Source organism: Homarus americanus, unplaced genomic scaffold (assembly GCF_018991925.1).
Source record: "Homarus americanus isolate GMGI-L3 unplaced genomic scaffold, GMGI_Hamer_2.0 scaffold49667, whole genome shotgun sequence".
NCBI lineage: Eukaryota > Metazoa > Arthropoda > Malacostraca > Decapoda > Nephropidae > Homarus > Homarus americanus.
This window is the reverse complement of record NW_024738608.1, coordinates 5,684,726-5,706,604: the sequence shown is the minus strand read 5'-3', so window position 1 is coordinate 5,706,604 and position 21,879 is coordinate 5,684,726. Positions and strand designations below refer to the sequence as shown.

The 21,879-nt window shown below is 42.5% G+C and overlaps 1 protein-coding gene across 1 annotated transcript; it reads left to right on the top strand.

Annotated features, from left to right (window-relative positions):
* The first annotated feature begins 359 nt into the window (after window positions 1-359).
* On the top strand, window positions 360-21,022 carry LOC121874153 (protein Wnt-9a-like). Its single transcript, XM_042378124.1, has 8 exons — window positions 360-525; window positions 14,554-14,731; window positions 15,195-15,279; window positions 15,532-15,709; window positions 15,816-15,999; window positions 18,249-18,411; window positions 18,721-18,885; window positions 19,795-21,022. The coding sequence occupies exons 1-8, from the start codon at window positions 360-362 to the stop codon at window positions 20,344-20,346; spliced, it is 1,671 nt and encodes a 556-aa protein (XP_042234058.1). The 3' UTR covers window positions 20,347-21,022.
* The last annotated feature ends 857 nt before the right edge of the window (window positions 21,023-21,879 follow it).

Below are 21,879 nucleotides of genomic sequence, written 5' to 3'. Positions count from 1 at the left end.
AGAGGCAACAGGCGAACCAGTTGTAAATAATGTTAACACAGTGTTATGATGTAGCTTTAAGCAGCACTACTAACCCAGAGAAAACAAGGTCCCAGACGATGCATTAAGATTGATTCTACTAACCCTCAAGACTCACGGTGCTCAGAAGACTTCAACCATGGAGATTACCAGCTCATGAGAAACGCACTATAGGGAGTTAACTGGGAGGAAGTCGTTGAAGAGGAATCAGAAATAGACGAATCAGTGCAAGATGCTTGAGGAAATCCTTGAGTTTACAGAAGCGTAAAACAAGAAAGAGAGGGAATAAGACCAGGTGGATGAATAACAAATCTAGGAAAGCCTGCAATAGAAAATAATACATGTGGAAGACACACCAGAGCACAGGGCCTAGTGCTGATTATGTAGCATACAAAAGAGCCCTAAATGTGGCCAATCAGGAAATTGGATTTGTCAAATGGCACTTCGAGATGAAACTAGCCAAAAATATTAAGAAATATCCCAAGTCCTTTTATGAGTATACCAAGAGTAAGATAAAAACCAGGGGTACTGTTCTATCTCACTGAAACATTCACAATCTTTTTAAAAGGTTCATCGACCCACAGCAGGGCCTGGGGACATACCTACAAGCTCGCCAAGTTATCATACAGAACGAACATAAGGAAATATTTCTTCACACAGAGGGTGAAATACCTATGGAAAGGTCTACCAGCTCAAGCTGTAGAATCAAGTACAGGACTGGGCTTTAAAATAGCCCTTGACACAGTAAAAATGGAGGGATCCTACACTGGCCTCCTTCCCTCGGCTTGGCCACCTCTAGTAGGGGACCATTAGGTAAAGAAAATAAATAATAACACTTTTTCAGAGATAAGTTATCCCTTCAACTTTGGTAGAAAACTACCATTTTCTGTCAAAAACATTTCGGGGTAACTGTTCCAGTCAACACAAGACCTTCTTCCTGGTCGCTAAGATACTGCATGCCAAATATTTTGTTTATCAAATAGGAACAATCCCAGGTATTACTTTATCTACTATTGCAATATTATTGAATAATTAGATAAATACACAAAAAACAACGCTCCTCGACCCAGCAACGAGACATGATTTCCCTTGGTGTTTTATGCTCTATCCACTGGTGACAACTGTTTCTTGCTATGACCCATTGTTCCTCCTTCAAAACTAATACTGTATCAAGTAAAATATGTTTATGGAGCAATTAACAAGATCACAAGATGTTGTAACCGCTCGACTAAGGTTAGGATATAAGTACCTCTGGCAGTATGTCCCTCAAGTAGATGTGAACAAAACCAAATGCAGTGTGTGGCCAGACAAAGGCCACACACTCCACCACTACGTATAGAGACGGGTCCAAGCATACTGTGTGTGTATAATGGTAAGGCTTTTATATCTCTGGTGGTAAGGTAGCTAATGTATTAAAGGTGTATCCACATTTCGCATCTGGTAGCTAAACAAACTTCTATGTACAAAATTAAACCAACAATACACTGGAAATACTATGTAACACTCAGCGCCACACCATCCTGAGCACTGGGGTCTGATAAACACCTTTGTGACATGTGCTTTGTAATCCTTTTTTCGCTACCCCTCACAGGATGAGTATGGAGTGCACAATAAACTAGCTCTTGTCTGCTGCAAAATACAAATTCAATACACACACACACACACAACACTCCCACATACAAACACACCATAAGCCCCTCCCACACACATACATACACCACTCTCACTCCTACAAACACACACACACACACACCATAACCCCGCCACCCCTACATACATACTGTCACGAGGAGGACGACACTTTACACCAATGGCATATATATATCCCACCATTTCATCACCTTCACTTTGTTTACCTTATCTTCTCCCCTTCCTCTATTTATCTGTATTTACCCTTATCATATATTACTGCTTCCCTCCCTCTTTCTCGTCCTGTGTGGGAGTGATGGAGGCGGAAGTGAGGGCTTTTTCTCGCTAGGCCGTGAATTAAGGAGGTTGGGTGGAGCCCCGAATCTGGCTTTAGCTACGGCTCGGGTTGGTCGCGTCTGGTGGGCGGGAGTGGTGGAGGGGGGTAATAGAGGTACAGTTTGTTCCTCCTTCTGCCTAGTTAGTTGGTGTCTCTCTCTCTCTCTCTCTCTCTTGGTTAGAATCGTCTGCTTCCCGGTTATAAGATTTAATAGTTTAGGTAGTGATCCATTAAGCTTTGACACTAATAATAATAATAATAATGGGAAGATGATGATGATGATGATGATGATGATGATGATGATGATGATGATGATGATACGTAAGTTGGACGTTGATAACACATTGTGACATATAGTAGAACGGATAAAGGAACGATTAACTGCGCACTTTGTGACAGAAACATGAAACTTTACATCAATATTTACCTGTTTATATCAAGTAATATTTTATATGTAAATTAACCAGGTTCAAAACTTTCAAAGCAAGTCAAAGAGAAATCTACCCTGTGGATGGATGAGGATGGAGGGTGAAAACTATCTGTGGGTGGATGAGGGTGGAGGGTGAAATCTATCTGTGGATGGATGAGGGTGGAGGGTGAAATCTATCTGTGGATGGATGAGGGTGGAGTGTGAAATCTATCTGTGGATAGATGAGGGTGAAATCTATCTGTGGATGGATGAGGGTGGAGGGTGAAATCTATCTGTGGATGGATGAGGGTGGAGGGTGAAATCTATCTGTGGATGGATGAGGGTGGAGTGTGAAATCTATCTGTGGATAGATGAGGGTGAAATCTATCTGTGGATGGATGAGGGTGGAGGGTGAAATCTAGGGATGAGGGTGGGAATCTATCTGTGGATGGATGGGGGATGAGGGTGAAATCTATCTCCGTGGATGGATGAGGGTGGAGGGTGAAATCTATCTGTACGGATGAGGGTGGAGGGTGAAATCTATCTGTGGATGGATGAGGGTGAAATCTATCTGTGGATGGATGAGGGTGGAGGGTGAAATTCATCTGTGGATGGATGAGGGTGGAGGGTGAAATCTATCTGTGGATGGATGAGGGTGGAGGGTGAAATCTATCTGTGGGTGGAGCGAGAAATAAACCAGAGGGTCAATGAGGGATAATGCAGTCAAGAAAGCGAAAGACATAACACAAGAGTCTCTGTGTGTGTGTGTGTGTGTGTGTGTGTGTGTGTGTGTGTGTGTGTGTGTGTGTTGAGCCAACCTTTGAGTGGCTCACTAAGACGCAGAGACAAACACACATCCAAAATACATCAGCAATGTTTATATCCATCCACACACACACACACACACACACACACACACACACACACACACACACACACACACACACACACACACACACACACACACACACACACACACACACACACACACACACACACACACGTGACAATGCAAACCCTCAAAACAGTTTTACGTTAAATTTCTCTCCTGTAAATATATTTAGTTAAACGCTATGTAATTGTGCTTCCATTTAGGTTACAATATTTACTTGAGGAAATGGTAGAGTCTCTGTGTAATTTTATCTCAATATTGGGCTATCTGTCTATTTACGTCGAGTCGTAGTGCAATTTTGACTCCATTCTGGCCAAGCCCTACTACCCTCAACTTTGCCCATAAATATTTCCGTTTTTATTCCCTCTTTCCTAATTATATAACCAAAGTATATAATTTTCCTTATATAAATTTCAAGTATTTCTCTAAAAAATTTTGTCAGTCTTAGTACTTTTTTTCATTTGTTTTCATATCAGTGAAATCTACTCTTAGCATTCACCTATAACACCACATTTCAAAGGCCTCCAACTTGCTCTGTCTGGTGTCTGCCGAGTGTCCACGCTTCTGACCCATACAACAGCCCTGACCATACACAGTTTTTCAGCAACATTTCCCCCCCCCCAAATTATACTTTATGTCCCTTTTCATTAGATCGTTAGATTCTTTAAATGCTTCTTTTGATTGACCTATTCTTGTTTTGGTATCCTTCCCACATCCACCATCACAGTTAACGATGCCTTCTGTAGTTTAAAATTTTGGATTTATTTCCCATATTGAAACAACCATTACCTTCGTCTTTACAGCATTAACTCTAAACCCACATTCTGGGTTTTTTTTCACTAATCTGTTAACCAGGTTTTGCTTCTTGGAACTTCCCTCACTTAGAATTCAAAACATCTCCTTCATTAATGTTTGTTTTTCCCCAAGACATCTATAAGTTTACTGCGCTTAACTTATAAAGACTTTTCCATACTAATAAAGCTGACACACAAATAACATTGAATTTCGAAACCCTTTTCCCTCGCAATCTATTATCAATTTTATTCGACTTAAAATAAGGTTTAATAAATTTTTGCAGGCAAGACTAATTGTTGCTCAGAGTAGTGACCCTAAATTCACTATTTTTATGGATCTTCTGTACCTATTAACGATTAGCAGAGAGAGAGAGAGAGAGAGAGAGAGAGAGAGAGAGAGAGAGAGAGAGAGAGAGAGAGAGAGAGAGAGAGAGAGAGAGAGAGAGAGAGAGAGAGAGAGAGAGAGAGAGAGAGAGAGAGAGAGAGAGAGAGAGAGAGAGAGAGAGAGAGAGAGAGAGAGAGAGAGAGAGAGAGAGAGAGAGAGAGAGAGAGAGAGAGAGAGAGAGAGAGTGATGCATCCACTTGTCACGTCAAGGAAACACCAGCATCAAAAAAAAAAAACATTACACATGGCCATGGTATCAACAATGTTACAGTGGGTGGCCATGGCTCACAGTCTCCGGGATCCTCGACAACATTCACACGTTTATGGGTCTTCCTGCAACTGAGGGGAGGGAGGCAGGGAGAGATGGTGAGACACGGGAGGCAGGGAGAGATGGTGAGACACGGGAGGCAGGGAGAGATGGTAAGACACGGGAGGCAGGAGAGATGGTGAGACACGGGAGGCAGGGAGAGAGAGAGACACGGGAGGCAGGGAGAGATGGTGAGACACGGGAGGCAGGAGAGATGGTGAGACACGGGAGGCAGGGAGAGATGGTAAGACACGGGAGGCAAGGGAGAGATGGTGAGACACACGAGAGATGGTGAGACACGGAGGCAGGAGAGATGGTGAGACACGGGAGGTAGGGAGAGATGGTGAGACACGGGAGGCAGGGAGAGATGGTGAGACACGGGAGGCAGGGAGAGATGGTGAGACACGGGAGGCAGGGAGATGGTGAGACACGGGAGGCAGGGAGATGGTGAGACACGGGAGGCAGGGAGAGATGGTGAGACACGGGAGGCAAGGAGAGATGGTGAGACACGGGAGGCAGGGAGAGATGGTGAGACACGGGAGGTGATGAGACACAGCTATACATGATAGACCCTCACTTGACCTTCCCACGTCATCATAGAGTTTTGGTAGAGTCTCAGTTTAATTACGATAGAGTTTAATTCAGACGCCACAGTTCAAGGTATAGAGTCTCGGTTTAACTTCGACACCATATTTGGACCTAAAAGCAATGAGACGCGGCTTAAGAGGTTCCCCCCTGAGACTACGGTATTTATTTTTTTCAGGGGCTAAACTTAAGGGTAAAATTTCAACTTGAGAAACTTTGAGCAACTTGTGAAGGATTAGCAGCTGGGGGGCGAGACATCTGATACCCTTGTGGCAGCCGTTTTATGGACCTGCCTAAAACACATAGAGTAAATATTTCAGATGACCAAGCCGTTGAGCTGACACATCCAGACACACACACACACACACATACGTACACGCACACACTCTGACATACACATACATCTACACACACACACACACACACACACACCGGGACCCGTGTGTTATGACTTTTACGACTCTCCATTATCCCCAGGTAGAGTTTTCCCTCCACCCTCTCCCACCTACAGGTAGAATTATCCCTCCACCTTCATCCACCCACAGGTAGAGTTCTCCCTCCACCCACAGGTAGAAACCTTCATCCACCTCAACCTCTTAAGTTAAGTGAAACAACATCACACACGACACAATCATCCCGAAACCTTAAAGATCTGATCTGATCTGAACCTAACCTGACCACACAACAAGAATACCTCCCACTTAGGAACCCCGAACAGCGACCACAATGACTCCAAAACTGCACCGATACTCTACTTTAAGCAGATGCATTCACTCTTACGCCTCAACTAAGAGGAAAAAGATGCAGGTAGGTCTAAAGACTCGGGAATTTGGACAGTAATCCCTCAGCTTAGTGTAATGGCGATACACCTGTCCGCCACGACACCCACACTCGTGCTGATCACCATCTCTCTGTGGTTACTACACCCACCTGTATACTGACTTACTGCTTGGTAGAGTCTAAGTGGCTGAGTGGCAGACTGGCTTATTAGATTGGTTGGGTGAATGGCTGAACTGACTGACTGACTAACTGAATGGATGACTAGTTAGTTAGCTGAGTGAAGGGTGGTGTACTGACTGATATTCTGACTAACTGGTTGACTGACTGAATGGTTGGGTAAGAAACTGGCTGACTATCAGACTGATTGAATGACTAGTTGATTGGCTGAGTGGCTGAATGGATGACTGACTGACTGATTTTCACTGGTATTGACCGATTTCCTGACTCGCTGACTCCCTCACCCACATACTGACTGACTCCCTCACCCACATACTGACTGACTCAATCACTCACTCACTTAATCCTCAAAATACCATGATTTATCCCCTTAAAAACGATAAGACATGAAGGTACTTAAAGGAACAGATCACATATGTATTTTTTCCTTTAAACCTGAAGATCAATTATCGGTAATGAGAGACAAGATGTTTTAACTTACGAACTTTATGACCAAACGAAGAATTATTGTATGATATAAGTCTCATATAAGTCAATTTCATATACCGGAACAAGTGTCATAGATTTAAGTTACTCGTGTCTATATATACGAGCTCCTATATGTATACGTATCATATAACAACTGTTTGTTTCGCGAGATAAACAGACAGCCGTTTTGTTTTACATCTGTAGTCGTTAATGAATGAGTCAACACACAAGACTCGGAAAAGATATTATGGTCATGGTGTTGTTATTTTGTGTTGCTCAGATGTTTCCTGTTTAAAATAGTCACACCTAAAACATCTTACCGGATTCTCCAACACAAGCTCGAATCCTTGAACCCCGAAACCTAAAATCCAATCTTTTAACCCCGAACCCCAAATTCTTTGCGGAGATTGCGTGGCCATTTTACTCAGTAATGAAACCTGATAGTTCTGGTATTTATGCTATATACATTGGCTAGGACTTGTAATATAGATAATATTACACAAAATTTTAATTTAATTTTGGGGGATACTGGTGAATACATGCTCGGTTTCGGGTTTGGGGGGTCCAGAGGTTCAGATTTGGAGGTTCGGTCGAGGGTTTTAGAGCTGACTATTTATAATCGGCAACTGTGTCGTTAAATGTTTATCAGCCGTGGCTCTTACGTCGGCGACCGTGATTGGCCATACATTATACGCATGAATTCTCATTGGCCGGGAGGTGAGAGGTCCGGAGACCAATCAGGCACGAGCTGGTCTCTTGAGATTCATCATCCGCTGACGAATAATGGGAAGTGTAAGACGCCGTAAATCTTGACTATTTACCCGACTTGTGGCTCTTGGCGGGATCAGTACAGCTGGCGGTGCCACCCTGCTCACGTCACGCCCCTCGTCCCTCCGTCACTTGTTCGTCTTATCTGGAAAAATCACTCGTGTGCTCGGCAGATCTGAAGATTCAAACAAGTGCCGTTCACAAGGTTCAATACGGATTAACGTCTTTAGTTACTGAACGAATTCACTGTACGTATAATAACCTAGTACTAAAACGTGACCCCGTGACACACCCAAATAGACGCTAGTTGTCTCGTTAATAGAAAAATATAGTGAAATGACCTGTGTAATGACATTCTCAGTGCCGTGATCAAATACACCATAATTACTGAAGTATGTCAAGAAAACTATAATGCGCAGGAGTGTGAGTGAGACTATGACGTATCCCAGTAAGAACTTACGGGCTTCTCTCGTCAGTAACCCAGTCAGTCAGTCAATAGGTAGTTCGTAAGTCAGTCAGTAAAGATATGCATAAAGCTGGCTAATGTATTTATTAGCGAAAACTCCTGTACAATTCTCTGGAGTGTGTGTGTGTGTGTGTGTGTGTGTGTGTGTGTGTGTGTGTGTGTGTGCGTCCACTGACAAGCTGGGAGAGTGTAGGGATGACACGTTAACACAACTTAACACAACACCACAACACATCACCTCAACACATCACCTCAACACCTTAACACAACACCTTAACACAACACCTTAACACAACACCTCAACACATCACCTCAACATATCACCTCAACACCTTAACAAAACACCTTAACACAACACCATAGCACAACACCTCAACACAACACCTTAACACAACACCTTAACACAACACCTTAGCACAACACCATAGCACATCACCTCAACACAACACCTTAACACAACACCTTAACTAGGCAATGGTCACACCTGGATGACCTCCTCTTGTGGTAATGAGAGGGTCAACACCTGGCTTGTTGACACAGTAGTCCAAGTCTACGTCATTTCCGTGGACTCTACGGGGGGGGGGAGGGGGGGGAAGAGGAGGGAGTGAGGGGAAGAGGGAGGAGAGGGAGGGAGGGGAGCAACACATATGTGCATTGAGAATTAAACTCTTCAAGTCTCTAAGTGAAGTGGAAAGCTAAAGTTTAAGTCTCTATGTGAAGTGGAAAGCTAAAGTTTAAGTCTCTATGTGAAGTGGAAAGCTAAAGTTTAAGTCTCTATGTGAAGTGGAAAGCTAAAGTTTAAGTCTCTATGTGAAGTGGAAAGCTAAAGTTTACGTCTCTATATGAAGTGAAAAGCTAAAGTTTAAGTCTCTATGTGAAGTGAAAAGCTAAAGTTTAAGTCTCTATGTGAAGTGAAAAGCTAAAGTTTAAGTCTATGTGAAGTGAAAAGCTAAAGTTTAAGTCTCTATGTGAAGTGAAAAGCTAAAGTGTTTCTCTAATCTGAAATGAGAAGGATAAAGAATATTAACTTACGATACCTATGAGAATCGTTACCCGGATGTAGTGAACAAATATACAATACTTGTGTCATATAATAAGGCGGAGACCATGAACGATGAGATTTTTTTTTGTGGGAGGAGGGGTGGGTGGGAGAGGGGAGAGGGGTGGGTGGGAGAGGGGAGGAGGGGTGGTGGGAGAGGGGAGGAGGGGGTGGGGGGGAGGGGAGGAGGGGGGTGGGGAGAGGGGAGGAGGGGTGGTGGGAGAGGAGGAGGGGGTGGGTGGGGGAGGGGAGGAGGGGACGATCTGGCTAACATTCAATCGTAAGTTGCGATCAAATACAATAGTTACGATGAGCTCCAATCTTACAATAGTCCCCAAGATGACCCTAATCAAAGCTAATCATTAGGACTAGGAGCGATTAGGATTTAAAAACAACATTAGGATTATGAACCACCGATCACTGGAACCCATTAAGACGACGATTAAATCCTAGTGACCGGATTACCTTGGGGCCCATTAAGACTGTGGGGTCTATTAGGATTGGACCCCTATTAATTTCAAGACATAAGTAACTGAGACTAGAAGCCAATCATAAGGATTAAGTTAGTTAGAAGGAGATTGGAACCTCTTACACAAAGGATCAACAAGTGACATACAATTTACTTATAAACAACACATTTCCCGCCAACTTGACATACACTCAGACAGACATTTCGTAAAATTACCTTGAGCGAAATTTTCTAAAGTTTCAGTATTTTGCAACAAATCAAATTAATAAAATATATATACTGCATATATATATTTACACCCATAGCAAAAATTGTGTTTAATGTTTCAGGAATATGTTTGGTAATAATTAACGAAGATAAAATTACTACTGACACACTGAAGAATAACAGATGATAAGTGAAGAATGAAACAAATTAACGAATAGTAGAGAACAAAGAAAATAATAATGACAAATAAAAATTTAAAAAACAACAAATAATGATGCGATATTTTAATAACTAATAAAGTGAATAACGAAGAGGAAATTTGATAACTTAGGTAGAGACTAAAATACACGAGAAGTGACTCATTAAATGAAGAACACAGACAAACAGAAAACAAAAAAAGAGAAAACACAGTGATAAGCAAAACTGATAACAAAGAAATAGAAAACGCAAAATAACAAACGAAAAACAAAAGAAATATCATTAAAGAGCAAAAATAGAACAAGTAAGGAAAACATAACGAAAAAGAAACCAATTATATAAAACGAGAAAGGAACCGACTGAGAAAAACCGAAAACAATTAAGAAAAACAAAACCAAATAAAACAAAATCCCAAAAAGTGAATGAACCTCAGAGACCAAAAGAGGACGAAAACAAGAAAAACAAAATAAAAAAGAACTTAGAAACCTCAGAAAAAGGCGAAGTTGAAGATGTAAACGTGAGTGACCTTTTTAAACACGACGATGGTGGTAAAATTCAACACGGTACTGGCTCTTATTGTGTTACTGTCCGTTCGTCACTGCCTTGGATACTGTGGGTAAGTACTTGTGGTGCTGTGACCGTAGGGAGACAGGGGGGGGGTAAGTAACTACTGTCCGTGGGATAAGTACTGTATGTAGAGTAAGTACTGTCCGTGGGGTAAGGTAAGTGTTGTATGTGGAGTAACTACTGTCCGTGGGGTAAGGTAAGTGTTGTATGTGGAGTAAGTACTGTCCGTGGGGTAAGTGTTTGTATGTAGAGTAAGTACTGTCCGTGGGGTAAGTACTGTATGTGGAATAAGTAAGTACTGTCCGTGAGCGAAGTGTTGTATGTGGAGTAAGTACTAAGTCCTTTCCATGGGGTAAGTACTGTACGTACGATAAGTAATTATTGTACGAGGGGTAAATAAGTACTTTCCATAAGGTAAGAAAGTGCAATCCGTGAAGTAAGTAAGTACTGTACGTGGTTTAAGGACTGTATGTGGGTAATTACTTGTGGTTCTACGTACAACAGATTATTAATGTACGTGAGATAGGTGATGTACGTGGATAAGTACTGTATGTAGGTAAGTACTTGTGTTTCTAAGTACTGTGAATCATTACTGAACGCAGAATAAGTGCAGTACGTGGTTAGCTAATATATATGGATAAATATTGTACGTGAGGAAAGTACTTTTGTTAGTATGCACACACACACACACACACACACACACACACACACACACAGTAATGGGTCATATCTGTTTTGATTCATGGCAAATCGTCGCCTCCAGCATCCCCTACAGACCCACTTAAGTATGGCCACACACATGACACACACACACACACACACACACACACACACACACACACACACACACACACACACGTGATCTTCTTCCCCCACCTAAGAATGTAAACAGACGGCGCGTTATATACAGTGCAAACGAGTTGGCCAAGACAGTGACGAGCAGTTCAGGGTTTAAACAAACACGGTGCGGTCCTTTATGAGCGTGAGGGAGCTTGTGCGTGTCCGTGACTGCTGATGGAAGCTATTATGTAATGGATAATAGGGAGATTAAGTAGATGCTTTTTTTTCAGGGTTATTCCATCCGTGTATGATGCACAGAAGGAAAGTAAAGTGTATGTGTGTGTGTGTGTGTGTGTGTTTTACGGGCATTAGCCCACTCGGGCACAGGTCATTTTATGATCCACATCAAGGCCTGGGGGCGAAAATATAATAAAATAATAATAATAATAAAATTAATAACATTTAATATAAATTATAATTATAATAATAGTAATAATAATAATAATAATAATAATAATAATAATAATAATAATAATAATAATAATAAAGAGCCATAAAAAATTAAATATATCAATAGTGAGAAATGATATACGGGGTATGTATGTTGTGTTGTCAAAGTAAGAGAAACAATTGAGACCCTGCAATTGTGTGTAAATGAGGCAGAAAGTCAGATCAGCAACCTGGGACTTGGTCACAATTTTCGTGATGCCATATAGCAGCAGGATCTACCATTAGACAATACATTATGCTTCCAATATCTTCCCAGGCGGTAGTACCTCCCTGTTTGATAGCTGCCTACTACTGTGTGTGTGTGTGTGTGTGTGTTTCTGTTTGTAGTGCATATTAGTGCGTGTGTGTGTGTGTGTGTGTGTGTGTGTGTCTGTGTGTGTGTGTGTGTGTCTGTGTGTGTGTGTGTCTGTGTGTGTGTGTGTGTGTGTGTGTGTGTGCATGTGTGTGTCTGTGTGTGTGTGTGTGTTTCTGTTTGTAGTGCATATTAGTGCGTGTGTGTCTGTGTGTGTGTGTGTGTATTGTCAATAAATAGCATCATTACACACCTAATTAAGCTGGCATAAACTATCCTTGATTATGCTATGATGCTAAACGATGTCTAGCATGAACTACGGCTACAAATTCCAGGAAAAAAATGTCATAAGGCTTAAAGGCGTGAATATTTCTTAGTCCCAATAGATCAAAAGGTATGGAGGGTCCTGACTGAAGCCACCGGAGACCCCAGAGCACCAATGTTCCAGTCCCTCAGGGTAGTGATGTAGAAGAGGGAGGGACCTTTGCTGCAGGTTTGGCTCACATCCTTCACACCAAAAACTCGAGGACGTCATCAAATTGTGCCTTTCTAGGGTTTAAATTCTAAACTATTAACTCTTATCAATGCAAAACAAAAACGAATTTAAAAAATACAAAATAAAACATAATTTAAAGATCTCAGAGGGCGATAAAACCCAAACTCACCTACTGCATTATCTGAGGCGAATCTGATATCATACCTGACAGTTCGGAAAATTATCCCAATTTACTCTGAACTAAACTTTGTTATCCTTTCTTAGGCAAAGAACTAAAAAACAAAACAAAACAAATATACCAGCACCCATGTGTGTGTGTGTGTGTGTGTGTGTGTGTGTGTGTGTGTGTGTGTGTGTGTGTGTGTAAGATATGAATGATAATAATCTGCTCTTAAATATTTATGTTATAATCTAATTAGTTTTTATTAATTTGTTTGTGTTATTTTGTTGACCTAGTGAGCAGGAATACATATGCCAGCTGAAAAATGAAAGCCGTTCTGACACTTTCTCGACACTACAGTAACAGTGAAACAAGTGAAAGTCTACTGTGAAGTGTATCTGTGTTTTTGTCTTTATTCTTATTGTCATTCAATTTTCAGTAGGTATTGGGAGATGCTGTAAGTATCTATATCAAAAGTGTTGTGTTGTATAGTCTTCATTATACATAATTGCCTCGCCAATAATGTGTATAATTACTATGCAGACAAAATTTCCATATTAGTCTCGAGTAATCAAGCAACATGACGCTCTGCTGTTCAAACACCACCAACAATACTCTCTCTCCTTCCACTTCTCCTACCGCTCTCCCACACCATGCCACCCATCACCATCACTACCACCGCCACAACCACCACCCATCATCGTCCACCACCACCACCACCACCACCCACCACGGGAACCCAATGACTACACTGGCAGATGAAGGCAATTCAAGATAGACAGGCATCTAAGGTGAAACCCAACAAACTGGGCTATCGATAGACAGTCCTTTGCAACTCTCCCTCTCCCCAATTCTTGCAACTACCTGCATCACTGTATCAAGAAAAGGGAGAGCCAATATGTGTGGTTGCAGCCTGCACTCCTGCATCATCACATAAATCAACTCACACGCAGCCATCACTCTCCCCATCATCATCAAACCACTAAACCCCCAAAACTCCTACAGTGACAGATAAGCAGCGATGGGGAAAGGCAGAGATGACTGCCACGAGTCTCTAGTCACAACTGCATATGAGCAGCACAAATAAGACGGTGGTTTATGCACTGGGATCTAGGCAGCAGTGGAATTCAATTCCTACCTGTATGATTGAGCAGCCCCTTCCAGGAGCCACTCTACATGGGGAGGGGGTTAGAAAAGGTGCACTAAACATGGCCTGCCCAAAAATTTACGTGACATGGCAACTGCACCCAGTAAAGTCATCCTAATGCTGTTGAAGACATAACAACAGACCAAAACAAAAACAAACTATGGTCGGTACATGAAATGTCAGGACCCTTCTGGATACTAGCACAAGTGAGCATCCTGAAAGAAGACCCCGCTCTTGTGGCAAAAGAGCTGTCAAGATACAACATCGACATAACAGCCATAAGTGAGTCCCGGCTCCCAGATGAGGGAGTTTCCTGCAGAGAGAAACCGCATTTATGGAGCTGACTTTACCATTCGTCAATCCTTCTTGTATAGGCTAACTGAAATGGCTGTTGAGGTCAACGAGTGCTTAATGACGCTCCGAGTCCCACTGAACGACTCACGTCATGCCTTCTTCATCAGCGCATACGCCCCAACACTGGATGCAAAGGATAACATCAAGGAGGCCTTTTACGCCGGCCTTGATAAAGTACTAACCTCTTTCCCAGAGAAAATTAGGTTGTGCTCCGAGGAGACTTCAACGCCAGAGTTGGTAGAGATGCTGACTTATGGCAAGGAACTATAGGGAGAAACAGAACTGGTATGTGTAATCTAAACAGCCTTCTCCTCCTCAGCAAGTGCGCTGAACACAGACTCACTATTACCAACACTTTGTTTAGGCAGGCCGACAAGTTCAAGGGTTCTTGGCAACACATCTCATTTCCTAATCACTGCCGGAGAAAGAGATCGCCGAGATATCCACTTTACCAGACCTATGCGTGGCTCAGACCACTGTGACACAGATCATCAGCTGTAAGAGCAAAACTTTCCCTTCACGTCGCCCCAAAGAAGCGAAGGTAACAGACCTACAGCAGCGACTTCAACACCAAGCGACTGGAGGATCAAGCGATAGAACACACTTTTAGCGAGTTTCAGTGTTCTGTAAAGTCTCTTAGGACATACGGTATTAACATAGTTATCAACAATATTCAATATCACTAATCATAATTAATAATAAGGATGTACTGTCGTCAGTTGCATTGTTAACTCGTTACCTATTATGTGAGTAAACAATAAGGGCAACTTGGTGTAATTAGGGATAAATTAACAGAAATATCTAACGTCTTGTAAATGAAGATGATCAAGACGATTAAAAATGAAATAGAAGTTTAAAAATAAGGTTAGAATTATACTATAACGTTAAGGTGAATATAAACATCAAGGTGACTATGACCCATAAAATAAACCTGTACTCATTTAACATGTTAATCTGCAGGGTGTCGAGCAGAAGGAAGGTGGATAAAAGTCTCCTCGCCAGCAGTGTTACCAGTCTTAACCTCTCCTATGTAGACCTACGTACGGTGAGTGAGAGATAGTGAGAGATCGTGGGAGAGAGAGAGAGAGAGAGAGAGAGAGAGAGAGAGAGAGAGAGAGAGAGAGAGAGAGAGAGAGAGAGAGAGAGAGATGTGTATGTAAAAGAGAGGGAGAGAAAGATAGTGACATACAGTTTAAGAGAAAGTGAGAAAAAAGAGAGATAGAAAGCTTTAAACTATCACCACACCTGCCCAACATTCACACACACACACTCATACTCCCCAATCGTGTTCCCGCAGTTATGTGAGCGTGTGGGTGTGGAGGGTTGGGGACGGAGGGAGTGTGGGCGGTCGGTGGAGGTGGCGGAGGTAATAGTGGAGGCTGCCTGGTTAGGAGCCACTCACTGCCAGGACCTCATGACCTACAACCGATGGAACTGCTCACTTGGCCGATCCAGAAGGAAGATCATGAGAAAAGGTAAGACATGATGGGAAGATTATGTTAAGGGGAAGGTGAGGGGAAATAGTAATGATGATGACGATGATGATGATGATGACGATGATGATGAATGTGTTTTTTCCAGCGATGCAGGAGACAGCATTCTTAGAGGCCTTGTCATCAGCTTCAGTAGCACATGTGGTTTCCAGAGCGTGTGCAAGGGGCCGCCTCACACCGTGTTCCTGCCTCTCCTCCCTCCACTCCACCCCCGACACCCTCAAGGCCTGGAGGTGGGGAGGCTGCGGAGATGACCTCAAGTATGGCAGGAAGTATGTGTCCGTGTGTCTGTGTGGGGCAGGAGCCCATAGGTGTGTGTTAGTGTGATGGGCAGGAAGTACAGTACTTCTTCAGGGGGCAGGAGGGTCTTCTTCAGGGGGCAGGAGGTACTTCAGGGGACAGGAGGTACTTCTTCAGGGGGCAGGAGGTACTTCTTCAGGGGCATGGAGGTACTTCTTCAGGGGGCAGGAGGTTCTTCTTCAGGGCAGGAGGTTCTTCTTCAGGGGCAGGAGGTACTTCTTCAGAGGGCAGGGGTTCTTCTTCAGGGGGCAGGAGGTTCTTCTCCAAGAGGCAGGAGGTGCTTCTTCAGGGGGCAAGAGTTTCTTCTTCAGGGGGCAAGAGGTTCCTCTTCTTCAGGGAAAATGTAACAATAACTTCTAGTAACAATGTAACACAGTAATGGGGAGAACAAATTATCTCTACCGTTATCAACTGTGTAACTGTTAGGTGACTATTACTGTTGTATAACAACTACTTGCGAAGCTGTCATATGTGTAACAACCTTGCTGGGTGGTCACACTCGTAACAGGGACTTATGAAGCTGTTACCTTATATTCTAGACGAACTAGAATAGAGATAAGAGTTTATAGGGTTTTAGTCGCGAAACCCAATATGTTCCTTTTCTTGGTTTATCATCAAAAGAGTCTATGTACACTGTCCAAAGGATAATCCTCGTAATAGTCACTGTAACTGTGAGGGCTATAGGAAGGACAGAGCTCTAAGGACGTCCGACTGTAGTGAGAACTGAGTAGATACTGCCCGTGGGTCAAGCCCAAGATAGCTGACCTAGGGTATTCTCAGGATACGCCTAGTGCGTGGAACTTACCATCACGAGCTTTGAACATGTTACCTCACAGCTACGGAAAATTACAGGGGGTGATAGTTACACAATACAAATATATTAACCCATATTTACATAAATAGTTATGTCTATAAGACAGGGGCTAATACAAGCAGGAGGTACTTCTTCAGAAGGCAGGAGGTGCTTCTTCAGAAGGCAGGAGGTGATTCTTCAGGGGCAGAAGCTGATCTTCAGGGGGCAGGAGGCTGCAGGCTTCTTCAGAAGGGGTGAGGAGGTGATTCTTCAGGGGCAGGAGGTGCTTCTTCAAGGGGCAGTGCTGGGCAGGAGGTGCTTCTTCAGGGGGCAGAGGGTTGATTCTGGGGGCTTCAGGGGCAGGAGGTGCTTCTTCAGAAGGCAGGAGGTGATTTTCAGGGGCAGGAGGTGCTTCTTCAGGGGCAGGAGGTGCTTCTTCAAGGGCAGGAGGTTCTTCTTCAGGGGGCAGGAGGTGCTTCTTCAGGGGCAGGAGGTACTTCTTCAGAAGGCAGGAGGTGATTCTTCAGGGGCAGGTGTTCTTCAGGGGCAGGAGGTGGGCAAGGCAGGAGGCCTTCAGGGGCAGGAGGTGATTCTTCAGGGGCAGGAGGTGCTTCTTCTTCAGGAGGGGGGCAGGAGGTGCTTCAGGAGGAGGCGCTTCTTCAGGTGGGCAGAGGTTCTTCCAGGGTTCTTCAGGGGCAGGTTCTTCTTCAGGGGCAGGAGGTTCTTCTTCAGGGGCAGGAGGTTCTTCAGGGGCAGAGGTTCTTCTTCAGAGGAGCAGGAGGTTCTTCGGGGGGCAGGAGAATCTTCTTCGGGGGCAGGAGGTTCTTCTTTCAGGGTTCTTCAGGAGAAGGTTCTTCAGGGGGCAGGAAGGAGAGTTCTTCAGGAGCAGGAGGTTCTTCTTCAGGGGCATGAGGGTTCATCTCTTCAGGGAGAGGAGGTTCTTCTTCAGAGGGCAGGAGGTTCTTCTCATTCTTCTCAGAGGTTCTTCTTCAGGGGCAGGAGGTTCTTCTTCAGAGGAGCAGAGGGGTTCTTTTCTTCAGGGGGCAGGAGGTTCTTCTTCAGAGGCAGGGGTTCTTCTTCAGGAGGTTCTTCTTCAGGGGCAGGAGGTTCTTCTTCCAGGGGCAGAGGTTCTTCTTCAGGGAGCAGGAGGTTCTTCTTCAGGAGCAGGAGTTTTTTCTTCAGGGGGCAGGAGGTTCTTCTTCAGGGGGCAGGAGGTTCTTCTTCAGGGGGCAGGAGGTTCTTCTTCAGGGGGCAGGAGATGCTCCTTCGGGGGTCAGGAGGTTCTTTTCCATGGTACTTTTTCACAAAACCTCCATATATATATAACAGGCCCATTGCTAACCCTACAAATACATAATACTGTATATATGCAAATTGCCTGTATTACAAATAATTTCTGCCATCTTAAAGGTGTTTCCACTTCCTCAGGTTCGCAGAGAAGTTGTTCCAGGGTAAGAGGCGCCGGCACAGTAGGCGACAGTCGAGATCTGGAAGTGGAATCCCATCTAACTCCTCCAGCAGACGTGGCCCTCAGAGGAGCCGAGATTTCAAGTCCCAAATCGACGCCCACAACGCCTGCGTGGGGATTGTGGTAAGATAGTCCTACAGGGATAACGGTAAGATAGGCCTATCAGGATAATGGTAAGTTAGGCCTATAGGGATAACAGTACGATTGGCCTGAAGGGATAATGCTAAGATAGACCTATAGGAATAACGATAAGATAGCCATATTAGGACTCCGGTAAAATGGGCCTAGATGAGGAAAGGGTCACCATAAGGGTAGGTCTACAATTTTATATTTTTAGCAAGTTTAAAGGGTCATGATAAGCAGATAAGATAAGATAGGCCATATTCTTCCTAAACTTGCTGGTTCTAATCCTAATTACTTCCTTGCTTGCAGACAGTGATGAAGGGATCCCAGCAGACGTGTAAGTGCCACGGTGTGTCTGGCTCCTGCACCATGAAGACTTGTTGGATGCAGCTGCCCTCCTTCGCCGCCTCCACCAGGGTTATCAAACACCTCTACGACACAGCTGCCGTCGCTCACACCAAGAACGAGGCCCAGGTGATGGTGATGACTACTACTGCTACGTAATATATGGCCTCCAGCCTCCCCTAATAGCCACACCTCCGCCGCCATTTTATTAACTTAAAATTAAACATCCTAATACATATGTAGCTATCCTATCTGTGTTTAGTTAGTTGAGCCGCAGATCTATGCAGCATTCAGTGACTGTTGCCTCATAGTCAATATCTGCAGCTGTTGTCGGCTTTGGGGCCGATGCTCTCGTTCCCCTGAGGCAGAGCAAAGCAGACCTACTACTACTACTACTACTACTAATAATAATAATAATAATAATAATAATAATAATAATAATAATAAAATAATAATGATAATAATAATAATAATAATAATAATAATAATAATAATAATAATATTAATAAAATAATAATGATAATAATAATAATAATAATAATAATAATAATAATAATAATAAAATAATAATGATAATAATAATAATAATAATAATAATAATAATAATAATATTAATAAAATAATAATGATAATAATAATAATAATAATAATAATAATAATAATAATAATAATAATAATAATTAGAACTACCATGTACTGTACCACATTTTTTGGTGAATTTTCAGAAACAAAGAATCTTCAGGCAACATTCTTCCTCCCACACAATGTTGTTTTCTGTCCCTTTGAGAGCCCTCAAGAATGATGACTATAAATTATACTGTTTAAGTGCATACTTTATTTCCTTGGTTCTTAGCACAATTAATTTTAAGGTAAAATGACTTCACTATCATGAGACAAGTTGAAGGAGAACCACATATCTTTGTGAATTTACCAAAACTTAAAGAATCATTAAGTAATGTAAATTTATATGTATACGATATATGTAACATGACCTCATATGTAAAGTGACCTCATATATAAAGTGACTCATTTTCACAGATCATGAACAGACCTCGGGCGAGGAGACAGAGGAAGATGGGAAGGTTTACTCGTACAGTTGGTGATGACGATGGTCAGGTCTCAGGGACCATACACAGTAACCCTGGAGGACTCACACCATGGGAGCTACAGATGCCTCTACAAGACCACCGGATGGAGAGAGAAGACTTTCGACTGATCGGAGACACATCTTCAAAACATCACAACAAACGCATCCCGAGATCTTTCGGCAACACAGCCCACAGACCCTCACAAAGGAACGAAAAACGGAGTCAGTTATTCAAGAGGCCTTGTAGATCGCCTCTCGGAGACCCAACAAAGCTCATCTACCTGGATAGTTCGCCCAATTACTGCCACAAGAACAAGCACGGTCCAGGCACTTCAGGGCGCGCCTGTAAGAAGAGGGAAAATTGCGACATGCTGTGTTGTGGGCGCGGCTACGACACCACTGTGAGTGTGCTGTGGGAGCCGTGTCGTTGTAGGGTCAAATGGTGCTGTGAAGTTCTCTGTCATAACTGCTCACGAACAACAGAGATCTACACGTGCAAATAAACTTACAGGAACCACGTGCAGCGAGATACAAGGTGCAGCCTCTCACACCTACTGGGGAGGCACCAATGCCTCTACAGAAGACCTTAATAAATCAGGAGTTTCTATTAAAAGCTCTTCTTCCTACAACATTGACTATCTGCTCTATGTACCTCCCTTCCACACTGGACTCTATATACAGTATAAATCTCCTGCTCCCGCTGTCTTCCTGCTGGTGACAAAAATCGTCGTCAGGAAAATAGCCAATCATAGTCCTCCAAACTTATCTCTCTCCTGCGTTAATTTATAGCAATGAAAAAGAAATCAGCTGAGTTCAATATCTCCCCAAGTGTGCAGGTGTTACACAGGTAGGCTACAGTAAGGTACAATACAGCCACGTTAACCACCTTTATGATCCTTTTCCTTACAAATGGATCACGTAGTCGTATATTTTCTAAGTAGAAGGTATTTTTAACACAGCTACAGCACTATCATAATTTAAGTGTATAATACAGAGCCGAGTAACTTTCTTATATTAGTCAAATTTATTACTAGTACAATGACTTCATTTATTTAAGTGGGTCACATGATGTAGATTCCAAAACTAACATGACGAGGGTTGTAATTAAAATGATTAACAGACAAGAAGTAAAATATGTCATCTTCATCATCATCATCATCATCGTCATCGTCATCGTCATCGTCATCATCAGCATCATCGTCACCATTATTATCATCCATGACTTAAATTATGAGTTATGTTAAGTTTTATTTTACATTGAACTGAATTTTGACTATCTGAAGTATAATAATGAATAACAGTAAAGAAGAGAAAGTAATGGATTCATAAAATAAGTGAATGAACTGAACAACAAATGAATGAATGAATAATAATAATAATAAAACACAACATTCATCATAATATTAATAATGTTACAAAAATAAATAAATATAAAACATGTACTGTAATTATCGATCTTTTCTTAATGTATTTATTTCTATATTTAAAACTAACCCATAACCACCAATAGTTAGTTGGTGACTTTTTATATTCAAAGACCTTAAATAATTTCCTACACTAAAAACTGTATTAGTCATGAACGAGGTCTAATGTTACAGAAAGACGTGACATTATCCTCAGGTGTTGTGTGACCCATCAGTGGCATTTATTGGGTTTTACTTAGTCAAACGATGGCGCTCACTGTGCTTGCGTTCGTTGTGTTATGTTTGTTGTGTTTGTGGTGTGTTTGTTGTGTTGTGTTTGTTGTGTTGTGTTTGTTGTGTTATGTTTGTTGTGTTTGTTGTGTGTTTGTTGTGTTGTGTTTGTTGTTTTGTGTTTGTTGTGTTATGTTTGTTGTGTTGTGTTTGTTGTTTTGTGTTTGTTGTGTTATGTTTGTTGTGTTTATGGTGTGTTTGTTGTGTTGTGTTTGTTGTTTTGTGTGTTATGTTGTGTTTGTTGTGTTGTGTTTGTTGTGGTTGTGTTTGTGGGTTGTGTTTGTTATGTTGTGTTTGTTGTGTTGTGTTTGTTATGTTGTGTTTGTTGTGGTTGTGTTTGTG

What these genes read in the sequence shown, in the direction of transcription:
- LOC121874153 (XM_042378124.1), top strand. Translation starts at nt 360, where the DNA reads ATGTGGAAGACACACCAGAGCACAGGGCCTAGTGCTGATTATGTAGCA. An exon ending in TGTGACACAGATCATCAGCT is followed by an intron (nt 14,732 to 15,194) that starts GTAAGAGCAAAA and finishes GTTAATCTGCAG; the next exon opens with GGTGTCGAGCAGAAGGAAGG. An exon ending in ACACCAAGAACGAGGCCCAG is followed by an intron (nt 18,886 to 19,794) that starts GTGATGGTGATG and finishes TCATTTTCACAG; the next exon opens with ATCATGAACAGACCTCGGGC.